The following is a 26,465-nucleotide window of genomic DNA, read 5'->3' as shown; positions in this document are numbered from 1 at the left end:
CAGCCTCAGCCTGACGATGGCAAAAACAAGCAGTTTTAGGGCACGTAACTTTGACAATCGCAGTTGCCCCAAAGGATGCCAGCTGAGGAAATCTGCTGGATTGATTCCAAAAGTGTGAATCATATACACAGCAAAACATGTAAATATAGGGCCCAGGTTTAAAAAATACCAGAATTTTCCTTTAATAATCTTAAACCTTAAAACAATTTCATTTCTTTCCATTTTCGCTGCACCTTCACGTTGGCTGCCACCCGCCATAAAACGGAAAAAATAAGACGCAGTAACCAGCTGGCTTCTTCCACAGTGTGTGGCTACTACTGTCGCGCAAAATCATGCTTGAAGGAGATGACGGACGAAAGCGAGACAATCTATAATAGCGTTACCATGAATTCTAGGAATAGTGAAAATCTGATATCGTGACAGCCCTGATGCTAATGCATCTAGAATTGAGGGCGGCCCTGTGTCACATCTGATCTTGGAAATATCTGATCCTGGTCATAATTATGCAGCTTGAAAATCTCTAAGAGGCATGTGCCCAACAGGAGTAGCTCAAATGTCCCTGAAACTGCAAAGACTTGAATCCTCTCCTGCTAAGTAAATCTTTAAAATGTGCAGTTTTGAGGCTGAGAGGCAGGAAAAGTCGTCTCTCTTTAGACTTGTGCTTCAATTCAGAGCGGCAGTGAGTCACTGCTGTCTAAACGAGTCAACCTTATGATACACTATGTACATCAGCACCCATGTTCAGCATACTTGCACTTTGCGTATGCATATTAGTTGTATATGGATTACTTATCATACAGCAGGATAAAACATTCGGTGTGTACATGTGCAACTGTCTATCCGGCCCCGGACTATACATTCATACAATGATGCATATTATGTAGAAGCGTTGATTTATGATGGACTACTGTTTGATAATGAAAGGCAGCATTAGTATGGCTATTACTGTGGAATGTACAGGCCAGCCTAGCACAGAAAAATAACCCTCATCTAGACAGATAAAATATCAACATTCACTATTTCTACACTTCTATTGCAGTTACACCACTAAAAGAAGGTGGTTGTGTTTTCCTTGAGGTTAAATATGTTAACAGAAGGTTCCCCCCAAAAAACATCCAGCCTGGGAGATGAACATGGCCTCCTTCCATGAAACCACTTAAAGGGGTAAAGCATAATAACAGTCAGTATGGCAGAAGAACAGCTGGAAGGGAAAAGAAAAGAAGTTTGATCCCTGAAGGCCTTTTGGATCTGTTGGAAATGCATCCTCAGGGCTTCCACAGTAATTTGACTTTGCAGGAGGAGAAGACCACCAGTGAAATCAAAGAGGGAAACAGAAAGGGTCTGAGGGCTCGGAAGTGGAAGACATCTTTGTTTTGTCTCCTCAGAGCGGACTGGACACAGTGTAAGGTAGACAGGAGGACAGCGCAGAGATACGACTCAAACTCCAGAAGATCTGGGGGAAAGAAGAGGGATGACGTGGAGAAGGAAGAGAAAGAAGAAGAGAAAAACATTGAGTAATCTGATATAAACCGACATGGCAGCCGAGATGGATAAAAACGTGGAAAAGACCAATGCAGAGGAGGGTGGTAGCGAACTATTATTTTCATGAAATATTCATTTTCTGTCCAAAACACAACAATTTTAAATCAACTACATTGTAAGGCGAAGGAAATCTCTCATTTGAGAACCTTCTCGTGATCGACTACTCGGTAAATCGGCTAATTGTTACAGATGAAAACACAAAATGAAAGAAAAAAATAACCCAAAACAAAAACTTAAAAGAGACGTTCACCTTTTATTATTGAAAGTCTTATGAAACATACATTACAAAGACGACACAGCAGCTATGTCTAGAGATGGCAGCCAAGTTATTGAGGGGACATGCAGTATTATATAAGTATTAAATAATAATTATAATTGAGTTGAATTAAGTTTTGTGTATTTTAAAAAGGCCACCAATCGAAAAGTAACTGTAGCAAAGGCTTTATAAATGCTGTGGTATTTGTTTTATGCAGGTACATGGTTCATATGCTTAGGAAATTTTAGATAAAAAATGTGTGAAAGGTGAGAAGTAAGGCCATAGAAGCTGTGAAATATCTTTAAGAGGACTCTTATAAAACAGATGGCATTATATTGACAGAATTAACGCTGATTTAAGACTCTGACAACGTTGTGGTGTCGGGAATCAGGACTGAAAGGCGGGATCGTACCTTCCTCTTCGGATGTTTCTGGATCCGCAGTGAGGCGGGAACAAGATGGCGGGAGCAGACAAAAACAAAGAAAGAGAACAAGTGAAGTAGAGAGACAGGTGAGACTATCAACTGTTGTTTCATGTGAGCAAGAAGCAGCGTGGAAAAAAAAGAAACATGCAATGAACCCAGGGCCTTAGAAGCAAAGCATTAAACAGGCATTTAAAGCTCCCATCTTTATCTTTGGATATCCACAAAGTAGTGTCTCCTACCTAGGAACCTGCATTAGGAGATTTGATGATATCATACAAACTAAAGTCACGAGATTTCAGTCTGAGACAAGTATGTTTGTTTCTTTGCATCCCGCAGGCATGTCACAGCAAAGCCAGCATGAGAGCAGACAGCACTGTAGAGTGTGAGGAAAACAAATTAAGAAAGACGACCTGAAGTCAAGTCCAGTCGTGCGGAGAAGTCTGTGTTGGGATTGAGCACTACGGGAAATCTGCATCACCACATCAACCTTAAAAGAGTCCTCCAACAAAACGACAAGATATCGATCATCTTTTCATGCCATGCATTCCTCTTCCTTGACGCGAGTCAAAAACGTGACGCGCAGGAGAGGAGCACCCGCCAGGTGCACTGTACCATAGAAAGCTAGGATTTGGCTGACGATATGTGGTCGACCCCTTAATCTTCAGTCGCAACCGTCTCTGACTCAAGTGATGACTTTATGATTAATCAGTCTATAAAAAAAATCCCAAAATATTTAGAAACACCCGTCACCCTTTCACAATAACCAAATATATCCGAAAACCAGCATTTTTGGTTGATTAATTACTTGAAAAGTGCTAAAAGTAACAATTATATTCATTACTGATTAATATACTTCTTATATTGTTAGTTAATCGATTAACTGACCATAAAATACCAGTAATTGGTGAAAAATGCCAACGGTGATGCCTTTAAATGTCCTGTTTGGTTTGATTGACAGTCCAAACTTAAAGATATACAGTTTACTATAATAGAAGACTAAGAAAACCAGAAAATGCTCACTTAAAAAATGTGGAGCCAGTGAAATTTAGCCAACTTTGGGAAAAAAAATAGTCAAACGATTGATCTATTTTTAAGCAACCAAATGTTCCACAGCCCCCCCCCCCCCCCAAAAAAATATTGCAGTTTTTTGCAGTAAAATAAATAGAAATATTCCAAAGAGGTGTCTATCCTGCCTCCCATCTCACGCCAAGACATTACTAGCCAGAAGGACTAATGAGGGTTTGTAGAAACCATCATTCATGCTCCCTTCCTCTTAAAGACCCCGCAGATGGAAAACCATCCCCTGCACTTCCAGCAGCGTTAACAATAAACCCACACAGTCTCTCAGTTGGGAGTATGGATCAGACAGCAAGCAGAGGAGCATTCAGCAGCGAGCCGCAGGCATGTGTGTTAGCTGACAGAGGAACACAGCAGGCACACACAGATGGAGGCATGCCAGAGCTCTTACTTAAATCCCCAGCCAGTTCCCCCCAGGACTATCGCTGCCAGCAGAATTTGCACCAGCAACCGAACCTATTATGATATTGGTACCACTGGGACCTGTGGGAGTGAAGGAGTCAGCCAGTGAGGGAACAAAAAATAAAGTAAAAGAACAGCATGTGAGAGTGCCGAGTAGCTAAAAATTAGAATATGTTTGGTTATCTTTTTATATATTTTTGTATCTCTGTCGACTGTAAAGCATCAAAAAGTAGTTTAGTGTTTTTGAATTGGTGCTATGATTTTAAGATGATATTGATATCATGATATTGAATTCATATTATCTTTATTGTCAGTTTTATTATGAGTGTGCTTTGCTTTCTTATTTTTGTCGGTAATGTGCTGCATAGTTTTGCATATTTGTATTTTTTTCCTGTTGCAACTATATTCCAAAAGCTGCTGTTCAGCGCGTTCATTAAACATGCTGTAATTCATACATCTGAACCCGTTTCATTCACATATTTCTGTTTTGTTTTTGTTTCATTACTGTGTCTACTTTTGCTACTCTTTGCACTACAATTACCCCTGAAGCTGCCTTAAGTGGTGCCCGCGGGCCACAGTTTGCTCATCATAAGTTTACCCATGGTCTGGCGAATGTTTGTGTTTCAAAAAAAACAATCAGTAACTTTTTTTTAACTGCTGTTTATTACGTTTTATTTTTCGTGAGGTAAAAATGCTCTTTAAATATGTAGGATCCCTAATTATTAATTATTTTTCAAAACCTGAGCACAGAGGGCAGATGCACAAGTTTAATTTTATCACATACAGTGAGTCGCGTTCCAGTCTAACTTCATTAGTTTTGTGGTGGGATGGATTTCAGTTTATACAGCCCGAGCAGAGAAGAAATAAAGTTAGTTACTGACAACAAATGGTGAAAGTTCGTACAGTTTTCTTTGAAACGTCTAAACCCACAACTCAAAGCAGTGGTTGTATGTCACGGTCTGTTCTTATGAATCTAATGAAGTCATTGTCTTTTGATAAATGATATCATTATCTTGAGAAATGGGTTGTTTGTTTTCTCGAGATAACAAGATAAATTAACACGTTATCACAAGAACACAAGCAATTGTTAACTTATGATCTCAAGATAGCGGCATTGAAAAAAAACAATTGCACATGTGTCCGTTCTTGGCTTTCACACATTTGTCTTTTTTGTTTGTTTGTTTGTTCGGGGAGACATAAATTATACATACAGTTATTGATTTGTTCATATTTATCTGCCATTGCAGTTTATTTTACAGAGGTGGGGAGCCACTGTAACTCTACTCTGGAGTCAAACTGTTCAGCGTGGTTACCTTTGTATTTCTCTGGGCCCTCTGGTGGGGTGGGGATGGGGATCGGGTCGAACACGCTACAGTCCTTGCCAGTGTAGTCTGGATCACAGATACACTTCACCTCGTTACTGCAAGTCTGCGGCACAGAGAGGAGAATGTTTGATCTCATTAATAAAACCTTTGTTCTGCCACAAATGTCCACAAAACAAACAACTAAGAAAATCCTGCGGTGGGACCGGGCAGCAGTGACAGACTCACCCCGTGGTGGGAGCAGATGCGTGAGGGCGAAGAGCCCGGGCAGACGCTGAGGTTGAAGGTGTTGACGGGGTGGCAGCGACGCTCCAAACACATCATGTTCGGCCCGCATGGCGTCCCGTCCTCCACGTAGCCCAGGTCCAAGCCGTCATCCAGCACTGCGTGGCCGCCCCTGCAGGTCAGACGGTCACATTATTTTAAGTCCTTGTTCAAATTTTACCCAAAACAAAACCCTTGCACCATCCAGATCCTGTAAAAACCAAACAAAAACATTCTTCTTCTTCTGTATTTGTTATCATCTCACCTGCAGTCCATGTATCTGTTCTGATGGTGGATGGTCAGACTGGTGAGCTTCCCCTGAAGTTCACCAAACCTCGGCTTCTCTGTCAGATTGGTGCACAGCAGCAAACCACACAGAACGTCTCTGATGGAGAAAAGGGTGTGAATTCAGGTTTTCTCTGCAACGTCCTCCATCAATCCAAGTTGTTTTCTTACATTAAAATCATGTGCATGCGTTGTTAAAATGAGGCAAGGCTGTTCACTCACTGCTTGTTGCACTGCACCCATCCCTGACCACTGGTGTCCGGGCCACAGTTTCCTTTCTCGTTGCCTTCAGAGTTCAGCTTTTCATAGCAGAACCTGTCAGCTGAGTCTGAGAACAGAGAAAACAGCATTTCTTTAATTGTCACAGCTATTAAATCTTGGTTTTAATGATCAGAGGGCCGTGCAACATGGAGAAATAAAGCTCAGTATCCAATCCAAACCTACTGTAGCCCCACAGGGTCCTGCACTGGCCATCTCTGGTCTTACAGCGACCTCCATAACAACGACCCTGACGAGACAGAAAGAGAAGTATGTTTTATTAAATGTTTCTGAGCACTTCTCCTGTCACTTTTAATTAACAGCGTGACTTTACCTGTCCAGCATCACACATGTAGCCATCCAGTTTGTGGACATTATGAGGACACTGCAAGAGAGAGAACGTTATCTGTCCATTGAATTTTTCAAGCATCTCAACACATGCACAGATGCATTGTTGGACTTTCTTTACCTGACTGGAGTCTCCTGTGCAGGTCTCGGGAATGTCACAGTCGTTAACGGCGTTTCTGCACGTCGCCCCTCTCAGCTCGTACTGGCAAACAACAACCACAGAAGAAGATGAAGAACAGAGAGATGCGGGGGAAGACAGTAAAAGAGTCAAACAAACAGCTTAAGTGGCATCGTGTGTTAAAGCAGCTCACCTTGCAGTCCCTGCAGCAGAGCCCGTTGCTGCACATTGCGTTGTGGGTAAGGGTGCACTTCTTACAGCAGTTGGCTCCACTCCTCGCACACTCCTACAGGTCAGAGAGGGTTTGGGGGTATTGTAATAATTATTCATTTAATATACTGTTTTCCATTCTTTGATGTTGTTCATTACTGAATCCATGTGATTGTCACTACAGTCTCAACTTTACCAACCAGGCTGACTGGGTGAACTTGTTGTGTATAAGATAATGGGTATGAAATGAGTTGATTCAAATCTACTCACCACTAGTGATCCACAGTCACATTCCTCTCCCAGCTCCACATATCCATTCCCACACTCAGATGGGTCTAACAACTACAGGAAGAAATGCAGAATGTGGGATTACTGTTACAGTTTTCCTTCAGTTTCTATCTATGTGATGATGAAACCCACTTTCAGAGTCTCTTTGATGACGACCAACCACGTCTCACCTTGCTGGGCTTGTTGAAGAGACAGCTGCCTCCTCCCTGTTGGAGGAAGCGCAGGTACTCGTCTATACTGCAGCGGGAGAACTTCCTGGGCAGGTAGTAACTGATTGATACAAAAAACAAAGAACAACCACACAGAAATCACTGAGTTTGCAATATTGCTTAAAGAAAGAAGTCAGAAAATATGATAACCTCTTTTTACTGAAAATGTTCAAAAAGGAAACATTATATTAATAAATTATACATTTTCTTCTCTTTTCCCAAAGATAACCCTACACACACCCCCACCCTGGATCTCTCTGAACTCTCTTCACTCGTTAACTTGTTGTAAAGTAATTCATACCCTGTATCCTCCATGATGCAGCCCAGCCATGGGTCTGGACACCTGCAGTCTCCTGGACACACACAAAACATTTCTGCGGTCAGGACAGGCCATGATGGAGATAAGTAAATATTTTAAAGCACCGCTGTGATCTCACCACTTGAGGGAGCTGTTGGTACAGTGGTTCACTCAGTGATTAATTCAGTAATACAGTGAGCTCATTCGCAGCGGAAAATCTGAGCGCTGACAGATTTTAGATATAACAGGACAATAAAATGTAGAATTTTATGTGACACAACTTGAAGATGTTTTTGCTGAAATAACCAAACATTGCAAGAAGGAATAGTTAAAAAACAAAAAAAAGAAAACACAGGGAGATCTTTGAGTATGAGCGAGCATGAGTGTTAGTCTTACCGGCAGCCGGTCTCTCTTTGTTTCTCAGCATGCCGATGTTCTGGCCAAGACTCTGACACAAAGTGATGGCCATGGGACCCACACTGCCAAACTGAACACACACAATGAAATCAAGTTCATGACAACAACTAGAAAAGAGAGTAAACTGAACTGAATGACCGACTACATCTACACAGTGTAACAAAAATAAGCCTCACCTCATTGATGCCTCCACCCCTGGTGAGGGAGCAGATGCCCCCGATGTAGGCCGCCTCGCTGCGGCTGCTCATGAACGTCCTCCCACTGCAGTAAAGACAGGGAGACTGCTGTTATACAAGGAGGAGGAGGAGGAAGAGGAAAAAGAAGAAGAAGAAGAAGAAGAAGTAGAGGAAGATAACGACACCACCAACTAGAATCAGGAGATTGAACCCACGAGAAAAGGTGAACAGCGTCGCAGCGCTCCTTGATGCTCTCCTTCCTGTACTTCATGAAGTCGCGCAGGGTGAGCAGGGCATCGTCGCCTACGGAGACCCTGTTTTCAGACGACCAGGTTTCCATGGCCACCAGGACGATGCGAGTGTTGAGCTGCTCCTTGTAGATCTGGACACATGAAAAGCAAAACCATGAACAAGAATTATAAAACATGTGAGGACATGAGACCAAAAAACATTAAGAAAATTACCGCTTTGCTCTTGTTTTGTTTGTCACTGTTGTCTTTTTACGTACTATATTGTATCTCTGTGAGAGCCGTCCACCAGCAAAAGAAAAATAGCCATTGTTGCTGCATTAATAGATACAAAGGATAAATGAAATGTCCGAATATCTGAATATCTTCTTGAACGTCAAAAAACAACAAAAAAGCATTAATTAAAATGTCTAATACAATAAATAAGTATTAAGAAATTTAAGTAAGTGTTGAGATGACATACATTTTTAAAATGTAGCCCCATTTCTACATGAGAAATGGTAAGAATAAGTATTAATAAATAATTAGTGTAAAAAAAATCTGATATTAGGGGTTTTAAGTGAGAGTAAGACATGCGGACGGTTGAGATAGTCTTCTTCTGAAGGAAGGGGGCGCTCTAGGAGAGGGCTTTTCTGTCATTCGTGTAACTTGTATGATGTGGATTAACTATATTTGAAAAAAAAGCTATAATATAAAAGTAATAATAAAGAAAACTGCATCCTTTTAGAAGAGAAGAGCAGCTAAACATCAAGTGAAATCAAGTACTCGGGATAGTTGGGATAAAGATCTTACAACATTCAAAATAGTATGAATTCAGTGAAATATTGCAGATAATGGATGCAGCTGCATCTGTCTACTTTAGACATCTGGAGGGGGAGAAGGCAGGAAGCAGATGGTTGCCATGGAAACCAGCATCACCGTGTTTGTCCCCAGTCAGTGAAGGGTTTCCCCACACTGCTGCTGCAGCAGAGGACACGAGCACAGACTGAATCTTTCTGCATTGTATTTATAAAGCTATCCTGGGTAAGCCTCTCTCCAACCTCCATGTATATTGTTGTGCAGCGTTCATTTTGAAACCGCTGAATCGGCGGATCATAAGATGTATATTTGTCATCTGTCCCCAAAGCTCTGATGACTCAGGAGGGAGAAAGCTTTGATGTTCTCTGTTGCAGTAATCTGCAAATTACTGTAAAGGACGTGTGAAAGCATTTGAAATACAAGATCAGTGCTGAACTCACCGCATCGGCCATGTTCACCACCGCTTTGGCAAAGTTCTTAGTCTGAGTGGCCGACCGCCGGAGCTGCACGAACTAACAAGAAAAAAGGAGAAACACACCATTAGTGCTTTTCATCTATTACCTGTGCTGATTATAAAGTCTTATCAACAGGGCACACCTGATTAAATCCCTATTTCAACTTCTTATTATTGCCTTTGCGCAGCAGCTACAGAGATAAGGAAAAAGTAAACACCTCGGAGCTGTCAGCTGCACACCTACCAGCTCGTGGTCGTTGACCACCATTAGCTCGATGTACTTGGTCTCAGTTTGGACGGTGCGCTGGCCTCGCCGCACCTGGAAGGGGCAAAAAAGATCCACACAGTTTGAGTCTGCCGTCATAATCACCTTCACACAGGACAAACTGACACACAAACACAATGCACACACACACCCAGCAGGTGAAACCATTCCTCTCACACACACACACGTGCTGATGCTGGTGAAACTCTAGTCTTTGTCCTTGAGAGGACAAACAACAACTTGGAGAGCAACAATCATTCATTCATTAAGCTGAATATTTGCTCTGCATCTAAAAATACAAACCGCAGCCTCCTTATCCGATGAGCTCAAGGGCATGATCAGGAAGAAAATAACTTCATAAAGTAATAATAAATCCTAGGTTAATGAATGAAATCTGGGAACAAGATGCCTTTGCTAAAGAAAAGTCAGACAGGGCAAGGAACACACGCACACGTTGAACAAAAACTACCAGCCTTCGTGGATTCAACAATAAACAACAAAGGGATTAAATTCATTTTACTACAAAGTTTGGTTTTATTAAATCTGCCCTGAGTAAACCCTCTTCCCTAATAATGGTGCTAAGTAATAAGTCAGCAATCACAAAATTATTTTCCTGAGGGGAACATGAATGCCTGTATATATTTCAGTCAGTCCTTTGCTGTTTGGTCACCATGTTTGGTGCCAGGTTTGGAAAAGGAAGAAGAATATGTGGAAGAAAAAAGGTGATATCTCTGGTTCTGCTGGATCGATTTAGCTGCCTACACTACTCATGACATCACTGGAGGCAATTTATTAGATTACATGCAGCTTCCACTGGAGCCACAGAAGGCTTTATACTGCTATTTCACATATGCAGTAGCACTCCCCAAGACCTGTAAACACACGTTAATGTGTAGAATTGGCAGAGTTAACCTTTAAGTTATGAACAAAGTGTTATGAACCCAACACTGACATCCCGAGAGGCAAGTTCCAGGGATGCAGCAGAGGACTAGCATCTTTAGCATCTGCAACCATCTTTGTTTTATTTTTAATTTTTTTTTTGTGGAAATTTGTAGCCCAAGCTCAGCAAAAAGTACTCCAATGGTCTAACTTGAGTCCTTTTCTCAGATTTGATAAATCTCCTCCAGACGTACGACACTCGTCTTACTTATGTTCGGATTCTATTTTCATTAGCATAAAAGCTGAGACAAGCTATCAGCATGAGTGTGGAAATTTGGCATCACTTGGCAGACTGTAAAATATTAATCGTGTTTGCATATCTCAACTCTGATGTTTCCCACATGGTGACACTTGCTTGCCACACGTTCCATGAAGGTGTGAGTGACTGAAAACTGACTTGTCTCTTTGAGCGTCTCAGGCCTCCTGTGAAGACGGGCTTCTCCTCTTCAGACCGGTCGTCTCCATCCTTCAGCTCGCCGTCTCCTTCACTGTTTGCCTGCCCCTCAGGCTCTGTGCTGTTCACGGAGCACCCTGAGAAACACACACATACACACACAAACACACACAAACACACAGAGTAAGTGAGAGTGAGAGAGAAAAGTGGCTAGTCATCAGTCCGTGGATGGATGTAACCATGTATTTTAGTCTGCAGGAGAAATCAATACCACACAGCCAGCGGAGGAGAGAGGAGGAAAGGGGAGAGTATAACTGGCCAAATGGGAAGGGAGAGAGGGGTGAGGGAGGAATGGCAGGGGTTGGGTGACAGGAAGGAGTGTGGGAGATGAATCCAAGAGGTCGGACGAGTGTGAGGGACAAAGAGGAGAGGCGGAGAAGAGGCAGCCAAATGAGACGTTAAGCAAGGGCGGGGAGGGCAGCTGGACAACCTGAGGAGGATATTGGACGCTGTGGTGTGCGTGAAAAGCAGCCAAAAAACAGACTGGCAGTACAGAACATTTCATTTAGACCATTCAATGTCAAGGACGAGGCTGAACGTGCAGCTTCAGAACAAGTAACAGCAAGCAGACTTTAGGTTTACAAGCAACCAGCTCTTTTGAACACAATCTGGTCTTTTAACAGCAAAACTTCCAAAATTATGTATCACATCACAAAGTTCAATTCAACTCAAGTCTGAGATGTCATAAAAGTGTATCATTTGGATTATAGCAGCAGGTATTGTGTCACTAAAGTTTAGGATTTAGACATTAGAGGGAGGACAAAGGCAGAGGGATTATCATTGCAGCAGGAGGGACTGAAATGCTTCAGTGATGAAGTTCAGAGCGAGGAGCCTCTCTGTGGAGTCCTGGTGGACCTACCTGGACAGGGAGGTGGAAAGAGGTCGACGTCCGGCATGCGATACACAATGTGGTCATTCTGCCCCTGGAAGGCGTCACAACAAACAGAATGACAGAGAGAGGAGAAAGGAATTAGTGGTTTTCTGCTGAGTCCAAAACTTTTTCTTGGTTTCAAAACTCTTCTTTTCTGAGTGGCCCTCGAATGGGCACCAGAACCAGAGCCGGCAATCAAGGGGTAAAATCCTTTTTGTTTAACCAGAAACGGCTGCTTTGTTGCTTTCGCCAACTCCACCAGAATCCATTTACAGAAACAGTAATTTGATCATCGTACGACACACTTTGTTCAAACTAGACAGAAACAAATTAAAATCATCTCGGTTCGTGTTTCAAAAGAGCCACTTTTGGATTCAAGCTCTGTGTCTGCCTGAACAGCAATTACAGATGTGAAAATGTTAAATTTAAGTTCAACTTCACCTCAAACCAAAAGGAAAGCAGAGTCTAAATTATCTCTGCCACTAAAGAGGAACCACAGCTGAGCCAGACTAGGTTGTAGGACGGGACAAATGCTCCTGTCAGAGTGTTTTAAATCAAAAAGAGATAGCATATCACACCATTTAGAAAAATCTTAGTTTTAAGCATTCAAGCTGCAAAATAATTTTTTGTCTGTGGTAATTTTTAATAGAAGAAAATGACTTTAAAGTACTTTGATAAACAGGAGTGAAAGTGCTTATTATAACCTTAGATTTGCTGACACATGCAGCTCTGCAGGAGAGATGACATCCTCTCAAGCAGAAGAAAAACACAATCTTAAAATCATTCAAGCCTTGAAATGACTTCTTCAAATCCTAAACTTCAATCCACAGCTTTTCTGTCTGAGACAAAAAAAAAAAAAAAAACACCGCCGTGTCCGCTGAGGTAGAGACGGATCAGCGGGAAGGAAAGTGCTCTGATGCATAATTAATCAATCACTGGGCTGTCATAATGGCAATAACACTACTGGACACTGTGGTGCACTTGAGCTGGGGATAAATACTTTATGAAAATGACCCATCTGAGATAGAGCGAGCCGAGGAGAGCGAAAGCGAGCGAGGGAGTTTGAAGATGAGCTGGGAGGCCATTGATCCATCTCTGCAGTCTATGTAATTGAGCTGCGCTTCGATTACTGTGGGCCTTAATGGAACAAAAGCTCAGCCTCTTTCACTCTAAACACTTTCCTCCAACTCCCTCCAGTCACTCTGGTTTTACATCTATTTCTCTTTAATACTTCTGCGTATCTCCTCTAAAAATCAAAGTGTTTTTGACATCTTTAAAGCCTCTTAAACTTTCCGTTTTTGTCGATGATTTTAAATGTCGCCTGACTCTGTGAGATGATGATGATGTCTCCCTCAGATATGAGACAGGAGATGTGTTTCAGCTATGGTGGATTGTGTATCAACTCAATACTTTCCATACAGCAACTCTCAGAGATAGAATAACACTGTCTGGACTGACGGTAAGTCACGGTGAGATATGGAGACGGAGAGAGAAAGTGAGACCGTAGGCGGCTTCACTGTAAAGATTTCAACCACGTTTGGAGGAGTTCGAAGTATCGCGACACCTTCTTCACATCACCTTGTTGCTGTCCTGATCTGACGCTTAGAAATATGAAGAAGACGTGTGTGTGTTGACTAATAATCCAACTGGTTGATTCACTCTGCTGGGTTTCACCTCTTAAATTGGCTGACTCACCTCGCCGCTGCCTACAGGTTCGATGCCATACGAGAAGTTCCCGTCGGAAAACATCCCCCTGAAACAAACAGAGCACAGCGGTATGTTACAGTACAGTACATCTGGGGGTGTTTGTGCCAGTCTGTGTTGTTGGAGGTGGATGACTGGATGGCAGCCAGGATACATAGAGAGGAAGTGTTTAGGGGAAATACTGCACCAGCGCCAGGCTCCAGCTACATATTTACAGTACGGATGAGTGTGCAAATAAGTGGACTTCTGAAAATGTCAAACTATTATTTGGATTATGGATTTTCCACTAAACTAAAAAGGGAAAAACTGATTTCCTACTTGATGACTCTTTAGAAAAACGTCACTGAGCTCTCTTTTTTCATCTTTGAACATTTGAATCGCATAAAAACACAAAACTTTGTGTCCTGACTGAGTCTAGATTTCAGATGAGGAGACAACGTTTACTCAACGTGTTCAACTCACCGTAAGCCGTGGCAGGTGGACAGAGCCGCCCAGGAGCCCGGCAGGCCCCGGATGCGCCCATGGTAGTAGCAGTGCTCTCCTCCCTGGAAACAAATCACACAATGACACACTGAACGCTCCATCATCCAGTAACATGTTAATGTCAAAAAAATGAAACCAACGCTGACTGCGAACCACTCGCTGTGGTTGATCTCCTGGCCCCTAAATCCACACATGGCAGGCATTTACTGTCAGGCTGAGGCCTTCGGCTTGACCTGGTGGGTCGACTGAAGGATATCGGTGACTACTGTACGACTCAGGGTCCGGGAAAGCCTACACCTGCAGAGGCTGCAGCTGAGTTTAGTTTCACCGAGGAAAAGCTGCGTGCATACGCCATGTTAAGTGATGGAGAGAGCGGTTAAAATGCGAGGACGGGGAGAGACTTAGCGAGGGACGTGTTTAGCAAGCAGCTTATGTTTGCACCTACACACATAGTGAGGGCAGAAGAATTCATAAATGTCAAACTGTAGTGGTTATGAATGAACAATAACCTGTAAGTGAAGCCTTTTCCTTTCTAAAGCAAAGGGTAGTCCATCTGTTTGTGAGAGAACTGAATGTCAGTATACTACTGATGGTGTAACCTGTATGTAGGTCTGTCTGTGGCAGTTTTAGCTGTAAGGTGTTAGCTGTACGACCTGCTTCCAAATACCTGCACCTGATTATTCATAATCCCCTGGAAGGCTCCGACTCCATGATCATGTCTTGAATATAGTGTTTCTACGCTGCCTCTCACAGTACAGGAATGATCAGATTACGATAATCGGAGAGGAGACTTGCCTCCTGTCAGTCAAGCAACACGTGTGTGTATAAATGTGCGAGCTGACAAAAGCAGCTGAGAAGAAATTAAACTGTGCGTGGCAGACAGAATTACACTTGGGAGGATTTTTTTTATAATCAAGTGGGCTTAAGTGGATGGAGTTTACAGTCATGTGTTCTTAGGTTGAACTTCAGAGTGTGTGTATGCGTGTGTGTGTGTGTGTGAAAGACAGGGTCAGTGTCAGGTGTTTGTAATGAACCCAAATAAGTCATGTCTGCCACCTGAGCCTGCCATTGTCTGGCACGGCTGATGGACCACAAAGAAAAGAGTGGACGTGGACCTGCTGTTCTTTATGCTTGGTCAACCTTTACTCTGAGCTACAGCTCAAACCTGGAAAATCTCTCCAGCATCCTTCCAAGTCAAGTACGAACTTGCAAATGATCTCCCGTTACGAGTAAGACCGAAGTGAGCTGCTTCTGTGCATTTAGTGGCTTGATCACTGGATCTAAAAGGGAACAACTGTACACAAAATATCCTCTCTAAATCACACACAGTCAGTCAGGTTCCTGTTTGTGAAAAATCAATGGCTGACCCGGTTGTCTGTCTGTTATCTGTCAACAAGGACATCCTCATCTTGCCTCACGTCAATCACACACAGCCCTGAGAGACCAGGTGAGAGTCCAGCTCCAGATGAAGCTGTCCGTCCAACAAACCTGATGTCTCAAATCTCAGAGGACACAAAGCGCTGCTTTGCTTTTGATGAAATTTGGAGGACAGGACGTTAATGCGTTTAGTCTGTTTTGGTTTTAGACTGATCTGATTACACTAAGGAAGCTGTTAAAAACGGCAAACCTTAAAAGGCTGTAATTGCTTTACCAGCAGTTCCATGTATGGACACTAAGGGATGAGTCTTCCACTGAAGACTGTCTGCTTCGTTTTTGGAGGATGAAATCAAATCAGATGTAAGCCTCCAAACGTGGACACAGGTCCACATTTGGAGGCTTTGCAGGCTGCAGCGTCCCCCGAAAGGCAATGGATTGTCCACATGATATAAAAAAAACCTTTATTTGATCACAAAGCCTAACGTTACTTGACAGTTCTCTGGCTTATCATTCAAGTGTATGAACAACACTGCAGATGGGAATCTCTGTTAAAAATGACAAACAGGCATAGTATATCCTCTAACGCCTCTAACACCTTAACTCCCTAACATGAATGTCGCACACCATTTACTACAACATCGTTAAATAGACCCCCCGACTGTGACTGACTTCCAGCATCTTCATGTTTCTGCATTAACATCACCACAACCAACTCTTACTGTAATTGTTGCTGTTAATTCCTCTCATTGATTGATACAAAAACACTAAATGCAAATAAACAAATAACGTATGTCAAAACTTTAACAAACAAGATTAGGATCCTACAGCCGTGCTAGCAGCTCTGTGAAGCTATTCTTGGACACAGCGGTGAGCTGAATGCTATTATCAACATCAGCATGTTACTACATGCTCACAATGAGTTTGCAGGTTCGCAATGTTCGCAGGTTTTTATAGATAAATTTGAGTGACACTGGCTTGTGGGTTAATGTAGGCCTGTAGATTCTCCAAAAAGTTTATACTGTAAAGTCAAGTTTTACTTTTTATATCTTCACTTTATTATTTAAAAGGAGCAGTTCAAAGTTATGAAATCCTCCCATGAGTTTTTTTTATATATATATACGTAGATTTAATATAAAATCAAAGAATATCACAGTAATAATTGCTCATTATTGTGTCAATTAAACAGTGTTGTGACAGAAGTTTCACCTTGTTATTACATTTCATATGTGAAGAGTTGACAGGCTGATGTTTGAAATAAATGCTATCTTCATATGTATGAACTATATATTTAATGATGTATTTGAACATATCAAATTACAGTAGTCTCTCTCTATATATATATATATATATATATATATATATATAAATGTACCAATATAAAATCTAATCTAAATCAAAATATATTATCTAGTATATGCAAAATATGTTTTAATTGATAGATCTTTTATATACATATTACCAATGTATTTTCAAAATGTACATTCATTATATTTTGTATTACATTCTTGGTGTATTGTTGGATATATGTGAACTCTTAAAATGCGTTTTTTGATTTATTATATTATGTTCTTCAGTGTATGTCAACATATGGTTGTTCCTGAAGTCTGACATTTTCTTAACAGTTCCAGATCCACTTAAATTTAGTCCCAGTATTTTTCATAGAGCTTATTTAGATTCAGTGTTAGTTCATCTGTTAAGGAAGAAAAGGACTTTAATCATTCATACGGAATAGTGAGACAGCCCGCAGCACTTAGTCCGGGGCAAGATAATAAATAAATAAAAGGCAGGATTACAAGGCTAAATGGAGGAAATCAAATTGCCTAACACAGCAGACGCGCACTGACTTTGAGGGGCTGAGTGTGCTTTTTTAAAATAGTAGCCACTCACACAGGCAAATAATTAATCTTGAAATATCATCAGTGCTGTGAGGACAGGGACAGGTAACCAGGAGGCTAGACACAGGACATAAGGAGTGAAAGAACTGCGTGACTAACATGAAAGCTGCATACGCCCACAAATGGAGGCGAATAAACAGTTACATCCTGCAGAGTCAGGAGGGATTAAACTTGACATTAAAAACTCAAACTGAATTAGGAAAGCAATAGTTTGCTGCATGTCTGCACTCTGACTCAGCATCGTTGAGCTGAGAGGAGCGGGGGGAAAGGTAATGACACAACAGGATGAAAAGTACAGTGAAGGGAGACAAGAAGAGAGAAGCATTGGTTGGGAATATCAGACTTCCTCAGTGAGTAAGAGAAGCATGTTTACTCCTAGATACAATAAAGCCACACTGAATAATTTAACAATAAAACTATTTAGGGAAAAACATTAAGAGGGTTAAATTAATGAGAACAGCGAACGCAAAACACTTTCACCTCCCTCTGATTGTGTTCGACTGAAGCTAATTCAGGCGCTGATAATATTTAATATGCAACGCTGCAAGCTGATAGAGGGTGGTAAACATCGTCTATCAATTCATTAATATGTTTGCTGCAGCTCTGTGTCCTCTACTGTTTCCCCCATGGTCATCTTACATGTTTCAACCAATATACAAAAGAGCGTGTTGGTGCTCAAGCTCCTAAAAGCATTTGAATATATAGTAAATATAAATGTGCCAATTGTCACGAATCAAAGAACCAAGTATTCAGCAGGAAACTGACAAATATATAAAATAGCTCCCATCAATTCCAGCACATCCTCATCCATAATTCAACTCCTCGTTTAGTCGTGTGTCATGGCGATTCAGTCCGAGCGGGCCAGTCACCCACTCAATGTAATAGCGTGGATCCACGGGGACCAATAAAAAAGTAACATACAAAGGCAGTGGCAATTTATTGGCATGTCGATGAAACTCAATAAATCAAGATGGAGATGTTAGTAGCGGGGGAGGGGGCTTTATAAAGCAGGTTCTTAATCCTGCATGCAGAAAAGAGAAATATAAGCAATTTGTGCAGTTTGAGGTGCATTTCTCTCCATAGACACGTGAAAATTGCAGGTATTTGCATATGTTTAGCTCATACAGCAGTAAAATTACAAACAAACTATATACTGTTAATTGGCATTGGCCAACCATTTCATAGTCATAGTAAAAATGGGTATAAATGTGAAAAATCCAAGCCAATCATAAACAACTTTTAGTCCCTACAAAGGGATACGATTAATAAACAGCCATACAAATCTTTAAGTAGATAACAACTACTTAAAGTCTTGTGATGACTTTTTGTTTTGTTTAGACAGCTATCTCTATCGATCTATCTCTATTTGCTTCATCTGATTGACAAAATATCTACAGTGTTTGACATTAGCTTCTTCTTTTGAAACATAATATCATGGAGTACACACAGGACTATCTTTTAGCTTAATGGGCTGCCATTCTAATGACATGTGATTTCTTGGTGTGCCCCAAGGATCCGTCCTTAGGCTACTATTATTTCTAAATTATATAAATGATTTGCCCAATGAATACAACATTTAAAGAACTACTACCAACTTCACTATTTTTAGTAGGGAAAAAGACATATTAGAAACATGTAGAGCCTGACAGGAAGTGGATGGAAGTTGTCAATATTTAAAAATTACAAATAAATCTAATTTGATATATTGGTCACACTTTTGAGGAGGATCCTTTAAACTCAGTTTTGAGAGAATTTTGACCAAGATATATACAGATGAAAAATAAACTTGTCTGTGCTCTCCAGTGGACAAACACTTGATAGAGAAAGTGTTCCTATATTAATGTACCCTATCTGATTAATCGGGCTCTGAAAAAATGATCAATGATCTCAGTTGAGAATAATAAAATGCCTCAGGTCTGAGCTTCCCAAACACCTTACAAGCAACTTACTGACTCATGTAGCTCCTTTCTCAAAGTAACATCTTCCTTTAAGCCTTTAATTCAGGTTTTTAATGTTTTTTCCTTAAATAATCTACATATATCTTTGATATTGTCATTTTTTTAAAATTACATTGCTGGAGAGATAATCAACAAATCCATTTGGGACTTTATAGCCTCCCTGTACACAAAATTCCACTTTTTTGTCATTTGTTTGATTTTAACCTGTGCAGATAAAGCCCATAACTCAATGACTGTGCTCATATTGCACATCTGGATCCAAAGGTCAAGGCAAAGGATGGTTGTAAGATTTGGTTTAGTCGGTTCTGGAAATGGACATGATTTGAATTCCCCTCACGACACGACAAAATAGACCCTAGTTGCTGCTGCTGCTGCTGCTGCTGCTGACTGCTGGTACCCATGGCAACCATCTACTGATTGGTCAGGTGGTCTTTGGCAGAGAAAAAGAGAGTGAAAGACACACAGGGAGATAGGGACAGAAAGGGAAGTACAGAGGCTGAAATAACGCAGAGGACACAGACCGTGACTGTCTGCACTGACTGCCTGTCTCTGACACTGTGTAAACAAACTAGACTTAGGACATTATTATAGGGCAGTTATCTCAAACTCATAATGCATGATGGAGCAGACAAAAACAACAACTCAATCATCAGTCCATTTGCAAATGCAGCTAGAAAGACGTTTTTGGACACATTTTGAAAGACTCGGTATGATGTGTGGCGAACACCGAAACAAAACAACTTCATCGGCACTTAGGCTTGCCTCAAAACATTCATAAACATTTGCCATTTCAATGAGTTTCTGCCTGTAGATATACAAGCGCTGCTGCTACTGTCATTGAGTCTGTTCAATTTCACTCAGGGGGAAAATACACCATCGGAAACATGTTCTATTACACACTGGACATAAAAGCTACAAGGTTGTAGCCATTCGCGCAAAATCAATCCCTATCAAATTGGCAGTGATGGAAAACTAGCTCACTGACTTCTATTAAATTCTGATAGAAATGAGGATGCCTGGAGCACCTTGGTATCCGAATGGTTACAGCGCATACACCGTGGACTAATGGTTGCGACCGCTGTGGTGTGGTTTCAGCAGGAAACGTTTGCTGCATGTCAGACGAGGGGTATGACATGCAACAAACGTTTCAAGCCACCTCCCCAGTTTCCCGTCTGCCTCTACACCTTTCACTGTCCAATAAAGGAATGGTCTGACATTTTGGAAAATATGCTTTATTATTTTCTTGTCCAAGGTCAGATGAGAAAATCAATACCACTCTACTGTCTTTGTGGTTAATGTGAAGCTAATGACAGCAAGTGCTTAGGATAACTTAGCATAAAGACTGGAAGTAGGGGGAAACAGCTAGCCAGCAACTGGGTAGCTTGACTTAGCATAAAGACTGGAAAACAGGGAGAATAAGCATATTCAGCAAAATGTCTTTTTATTATATAATCTTACCATATTCTGTGACAGCTGCCCGTCCTCGTCATAGTGACGCTCCACATAGTCCGTCGACAGGAGGTTGCTGGAAAGAAGAGGAAGAAAAATGTGAGAAGAACCATAATTATTCTAACATTAGCATCAACCTGAATTCAACACATCCATAAAGCAAGATTGTAGCACAAAGTGACTATTAGAGCCCATTATGCACACGTATTCATTATAATGACTTGCGCAAATCTAGTCAGCAAATGGGTGAATTATGAGTAAAACCCAAATGTGTGAAGAATCATTTATTCTAAGTGCTTAGAAAGCCAGTGAAAGGTATGACATAAATGCAAGTCCATTAGAGCAGAGTGTGTGGCGAGTGAGAAGAGGGGGAGGGGAGGTATACATTCATACTGTCATTTAGCCTGCAGTCAGTCTATACAATGCCAACAAACAGGATGTAGAGGACAATACTGTAGGTGGGCAGGAGAGACGGATGATGAAACACCTGCAGTAAGCGTATTGATGTAAGTACGGCCATGCAAGTGATTGCTGCAAGCAAGGTCTCAAACACTGTTGTGTTCCTCTGTGGTGGATGTGGAGGCATGTGTTGACTTACTGGTTGAGCTCCAGGTCAAGGATGAAGGATGTGCCGAAGGCCTCCACCAAGAAGCTGCTCTGGGCCAGATGGATGGGCTGAAGGAGGAGAAGTTGGGGAAAGGAGGCGAAGATATGTAGATTTGATTAATTTATTGAGATACTGACATAAGTAGCTACAAAAACTCAGAGCAAAATGTGACGGATTATATCTGTATGTTGATATCTATCTATCTATCTCAATTCATGCTACATAATATATACAGTATATGTGCTATGTACCAATCCTTCTGATATACCACTTTTATAGTTAGTATACAGTAATGCTACCAACTCCAATACCAAATCATGTCAATTTTAAGTTACTTTAATTATATTTTCCAAATCAGAGATTTGTCTCAGAGGGGTTTTTGCACATTAGCACACACCCAACCATCTTACACCTCTAGTTTGATAAGATAAAACCTTTAAGTTGAAAAAAAAGGGTTGATAAAAGTATCCAAAAGTCATACTTAAATATATCGTGTTACAATATTATTTTGGTAATTTTGAGTAAGAGTCTTAAAGTATCTGACATTAAATGTGCTGGCGATAAATGTACAAGTACAAGTAATTTATCTATATTTTCAGGTATGTATATACTGTATACAATGGGTCCACCGATTATCTGACTAGCTGATTTTCGGATCCAATATTCAGCATTTTTCTCATTATTGGAATCAGTGTTGTTTTCATCTGATTGCCAACAAAATAAAAAATGATTATAAAATATGCTACTTTGTGTGCTTTGGCTCTGATGCAGCATGTAATTTGAAAAGTAACTAGTAACTAAAGTACAATCAAATATATGTAGTGAGTAAAAAGCCCAGTATTTGCTTCTAAAATGTAGTGCAGAAGAGTAGACGGGAGTAGCAGTAGTCAAATTACCATATGGAAACTGTCTACATTCCTCTGTGTCAAGGTCATGCATTCATTTTGTGACACGGTTCCTTGTCCATGTCTCGCAATCACTACACTGGTAGATAAAGATATCTAAAACTTATGTTCAGACTAATAAAGCGTGCATTTCTAATTCTTATTCATGCACGGTGTTCATCCCAGACACTGACTCAGACAAATGACTCACTGATTTGTCAAGGAAATTGACAGTCTTTCAGGAAATTGTGAATAACATCTTGTAGAAAAATGTGACAGAGTATGAAAAGAGCGGGAGAGACAGAGAGTGCAGGAGGGAAGATGGATGTTCAATATGAAATCTTTTAGCAACAATGACTGAGATAATAAAGGGACGTCCCCGCTCCAGTAGCCTCTCCCTGAAGGCGCGACAGCCTCATCCATCCCTGAGGCCTTCGGGATGAAACTGAGTGTTGGGGCTCATCAGCTCTGTCTAACCTTGCTTCAAGGTGAACCCAATCCACATTATAAGACGGAGAAGCTCTGCAGTGGCTCCCATCAGTACTTACTGGCCAGCTGAAAGGCAGGTCTCATTAGTATTACCGTGCACTCTCTGCAAACCACTTAGTATCGGTCTAAGCCTCCACCGGGTCTATATACTGTACAATAAAAAAGCCCACAGTGGTGCCTGTGAGCCGAGATAAGAGAGCTGCATCTGAGCTCTGACTCTGAAGATTTATCATTGTATTGTGTCTTTTAATTCAACCTTAAATTGCAAATATTCCCTTTTGAAACACCAAGCAGCACCTCAGCTGAAGACGATGAATCATATTGTGAATAGACACAAACAGGATGAAATTTTTTAAAATGATTAGTAACTCTACTGGCTGCAACTATGCATGAGCTAATTGCTTCGGTTTGACATTTTACGGACTAAATAGGCTACTAAACCTAAAGTTAAAGCCCTTTAACTCTTCTTGTTAAATCAGCAAAAGCACCTCACAGTGCGGACTAATCATCTTCATTTCAGCTCTTTAAACCTGCAACGATGGGTATTTCTGACCTTGTTTATGGCCTTTTAAAGGGACAGTTCACCCCAAAATCAAAAATACATACTTTATTTTCCTCTTGCCTGTAGTGCTATTTATCTATCTACATTGTTTTGGTGTGAGTTGCTGAGTTTTAGAAATATCTGCCTTCTCTCACAAACACAAGAAACAGATGGCACTCGGCTTGTGGTCCTCGAAGTGCCAAAAAATGCATTTAAAAAAACTAAACCGCAATGTTTCTTCCCAGAAATCATGACCCTGTTTCTAAAAATAATCTACAGATCATGTTGGGAGCAGTTTCATGTAGGAACTTCTTACTTTTTACTGGACTACACCGTGTCACTGAGCAGAAGGAAACTGCATCTACTCATTGATGAGAGGCTAGCTAAATAAGCTAATTAAGCTAGCTGACGTTACAGTTGAGCCGAGGAGGAGGCAATTAATGTTTGCATCACAAGCACAAACCTCTTGTTAGCAATAAGCTACCTATTTAAATACCTACTTTTAGCTTTGTTCTTGGTCACTACCGACTCCTCAGGGAAATCTCCAGCTACATGCTCCACAATGTTCACAAGCTAGTCGCTAACTTTGACTGTCTGCTGCAGGTAGCGTATAGTACAGGTTTTTTTTAATGCCTTTTCACTGAAAAACAGCTTCCTGCTTTAGAGATCAGGTTGATGAGAGGACTGAGAATGACTCAAAACAGTAAAGTTTCAGGTTGTAGAATAAAAACAAACAGCTAAAAGACACTAGAAACAGAGAACTGCAGAGCCGGGTCAAGATTAGCTTCGGGTTCGTCAGTACCAGCGACATCTCTCACATTACACATAATCATTTGAGTTATTGCTAATACAAAAATATGAATTATAGCAGCTGCTCAGTGGCACATGAAGCCAAAAAAGCTCAACTTCCCAGGTATAAAATCGCCTGGTTCTTCTGCGTTGTGGGGCCCATATAGCATGCACGCTAGAGCTGGCTAACTTCTGGTTTAGCGCTCGGCTAACCTGATAGGGAACAAAATGATTTAATCGCGCAGCAAGCTAAAAACAAACAAACTTTATCCACCGTTTTACAGACGCTTCTTTCACAATGTAAGCTTTGCCCACTACAAAAGTTGGCTTCAAAGCTTGGCACTGTTCTCAAGGGCTTGCTCCCAACTGTAGCTGCCGTTAACTAGTTAGCTCAGTTAGCCGTGCAGCTAGCGAGTTGTTTTTTTAAATTGTTGATCAACAATTTAAAAAAGAATCATGAACATTAAACAACTTACAAAAGATCATCGATGCGTGTTAGGATTCATTTTCTTGAGTTTATAGCAACTAGATATGCTATGAAAGGACTCCGCTGACTCAACCTCACAACTGAGCGCAACAAAATACTCAAAATACTACACATCTTCCAGAGGGTTCTGACAGAAAGAGATCATGAGACGCTGACCACAGAGGGCAGCTCAAGGTCAGACCTGTGTCATATCCACTGACCGGCCTGCCAGCTGACTGACAGACACTATTCATAGTGAAGGTAACGAGAGAGGACAGGTAGAGGTGTGAAATATTATCTAATGGACTGGAAATGAGGAGGCCCGGGCAAGCTGGGCATCATGTGTTGGGGGTGTCACAGGGTAGGAGTGACGGACACATGACCTCAAAAGAGGGGACGAGCAGGAGGTGAATCAGGTCATGATGGGGAGCAGATGAATGTTCAGCTATCTGAGATATAACAAGGCGTGTTTCCCTTTTTAAATGTAATTATGAATCTTCTTATTATGTAATTTATTTTATTACATTGAAATCTCTTGGATATTCTTTGTTTTATTTTGACTGTATGGGGTAGGGGTTGGAGAGATGGAGGGGGGAGTGTGCTGTACAGACAATATACAGTGTAATACGGTCATGTGTGGCTATACTATATCCTCTTGCAGGATTAAAACAATAGTAAAGGCATTTAAAACTTTAAAAAATAAGTACATTTAAAATGGAAATAATTCTTTCCAGTATAAATAGAGGTATATAAAAAGAAGAATATATATATGAATAACAGTTTCCTCAAATCATGCATCATAAAATGTGAAAAATGACACCTTTTCTGTAATTTAACCATTTCAACTCTGACTTTGTTTCTGAGATTTTAAGTTTCGGTGACGTGAGGATTCCTAGAGAGGGTGGTGTCTCAGTAAGAGGTTAGACAGCTGAATGGGATCCCTCCATTATTTGAATTTGTTTGTTGGAGCTCAGATATTGTTCCCAGGATGAACGAACCTGCTCCATGAGGAGTTTAATCAACCTTGCAGTCAGACTTCTTAAAGCATAAGACCTCGCTCACAGTTTGATCCCGACAGCTTCTCAGATTATGTAGAAACTGGGATTAAATGAAGGTGGATGATAACACATCTCTGGGTGGATGGATGCGAAACAAAACTCACCTGTGCTCCGGCTGTGGAGTTGTTGACCCGGGTGTCCAGGCGGCTGTGGAGCAGCTCCTCCTCGGTGTGGATCTGTTGCACGAGCCGCTTGGGCTGGACGACCTCTTCTGCAGGCGGCAGCCTTCCCTCCAGACTCACCCATTCCCTCAGACCTGCAGAGCACAGACACATGTAGGGAGATGCATGAGCTCTGAATGTGAGGTTGTGATGTTAAATGCCTCATTTCTTTGCAGATCAAACAGCTGGTGATGGTGAGCTGCTTGTTGATATCATGCAACAATACACAGTCCCAGTCATCAGAGAGATACAACAATGAACACAAACCCCCTGTGAGTACAGGCTGACTGTAATAAATGAAATGTTAAGATAAAAAGGAGACTCCTACCTGTCACGGCGCACCGTGCACACACTGCAGCGAACAGCAGGCATCTCACAGCGAGCATGATGCTCACATAGTCCTTGTGATTTCCTCGGAGCAGCGCCGTTAAATGAGCTGAGAGGCGTGCAGCGGGACTGTTGTTGACAGTGAACGCGAACACAAACTGCGGGGTTCCTCTGAACGCAGCGCCCGCATCTCTCACCTCCCCGCTTCCCTTCTCGCTTCTGGCGATTTTAAAAGCTCCCCGACGACGCTGCTGCTGCGCTCGGCTCCGGCTGCATGCTGCGTGTCGGTGTCACCGAGCTCCGCCACGCGATCACACACACACACACACACACACACCGGCCTGTTGGGTTTCG

General features: G+C 41.5%; 1 protein-coding gene across 2 annotated transcripts; it reads right to left on the bottom strand.

Annotated features, from left to right (window-relative positions):
- Positions 1–1,775: 1,775 nt before the first annotated feature.
- Positions 1,776–26,420, bottom strand: LOC141015465 (disintegrin and metalloproteinase domain-containing protein 11-like). Of its 2 annotated transcripts, XM_073489548.1 has the most exons (25): positions 26,113–26,420; positions 25,728–25,879; positions 21,388–21,464; positions 20,799–20,865; positions 14,090–14,172; positions 13,619–13,676; positions 11,912–11,975; positions 10,996–11,129; positions 9,639–9,713; positions 9,381–9,452; positions 8,110–8,276; positions 7,895–7,979; positions 7,698–7,788; positions 7,305–7,356; positions 6,965–7,064; positions 6,777–6,848; positions 6,490–6,582; positions 6,300–6,380; positions 6,165–6,215; positions 6,017–6,080; positions 5,795–5,900; positions 5,553–5,672; positions 5,252–5,420; positions 5,015–5,129; positions 1,776–2,228 (listed from the first exon to the last, which is right to left on the bottom strand). In XM_073489548.1, the coding sequence occupies exons 1-25, from the start codon at positions 26,168–26,170 to the stop codon at positions 2,143–2,145; spliced, it is 2,292 nt and encodes a 763-aa protein (XP_073345649.1). In that variant the 5' UTR covers positions 26,171–26,420; the 3' UTR covers positions 1,776–2,142. The 2 variants fall into 2 exon arrangements, with proteins under 2 accessions (XP_073345649.1, XP_073345648.1); XM_073489547.1 differs by lacking the exons at positions 1,776–2,228; positions 5,015–5,129; positions 5,252–5,420; positions 5,553–5,672 and having other exon boundaries at positions 5,837–5,900; positions 6,013–6,080.
- Positions 26,421–26,465: the final 45 nt, after the last annotated feature.

The sequence above is a fragment of the Pagrus major genome, chromosome 20 (assembly GCF_040436345.1).
Source record: "Pagrus major chromosome 20, Pma_NU_1.0".
In the NCBI taxonomy this organism is placed as follows: Eukaryota; Metazoa; Chordata; class Actinopteri; order Spariformes; family Sparidae; genus Pagrus; species Pagrus major.
The sequence above is the reverse complement of the archived record's forward strand: the minus strand, read 5'-3'. Positions and strand labels throughout refer to the sequence as shown.

What these genes read in the sequence shown, in the direction of transcription:
- LOC141015465 (XM_073489548.1), bottom strand. Translation starts at nt 26,170, where the DNA reads ATGCTCGCTGTGAGATGCCTGCTGTTCGCTGCAGTGTGTGCACGGTGC. An exon ending in TGAGACGCTCAAAGAGACAA is followed by an intron (nt 9,714 to 10,995) that starts GTCAGTTTTCAG and finishes TGCCCCTTCCAG; the next exon opens with GTGCGGCGAGGCCAGCGCAC. An exon ending in TCTGCTGCAGGGACTGCAAG is followed by an intron (nt 6,381 to 6,489) that starts GTGAGCTGCTTT and finishes GTTGTTTGCCAG; the next exon opens with TACGAGCTGAGAGGGGCGAC.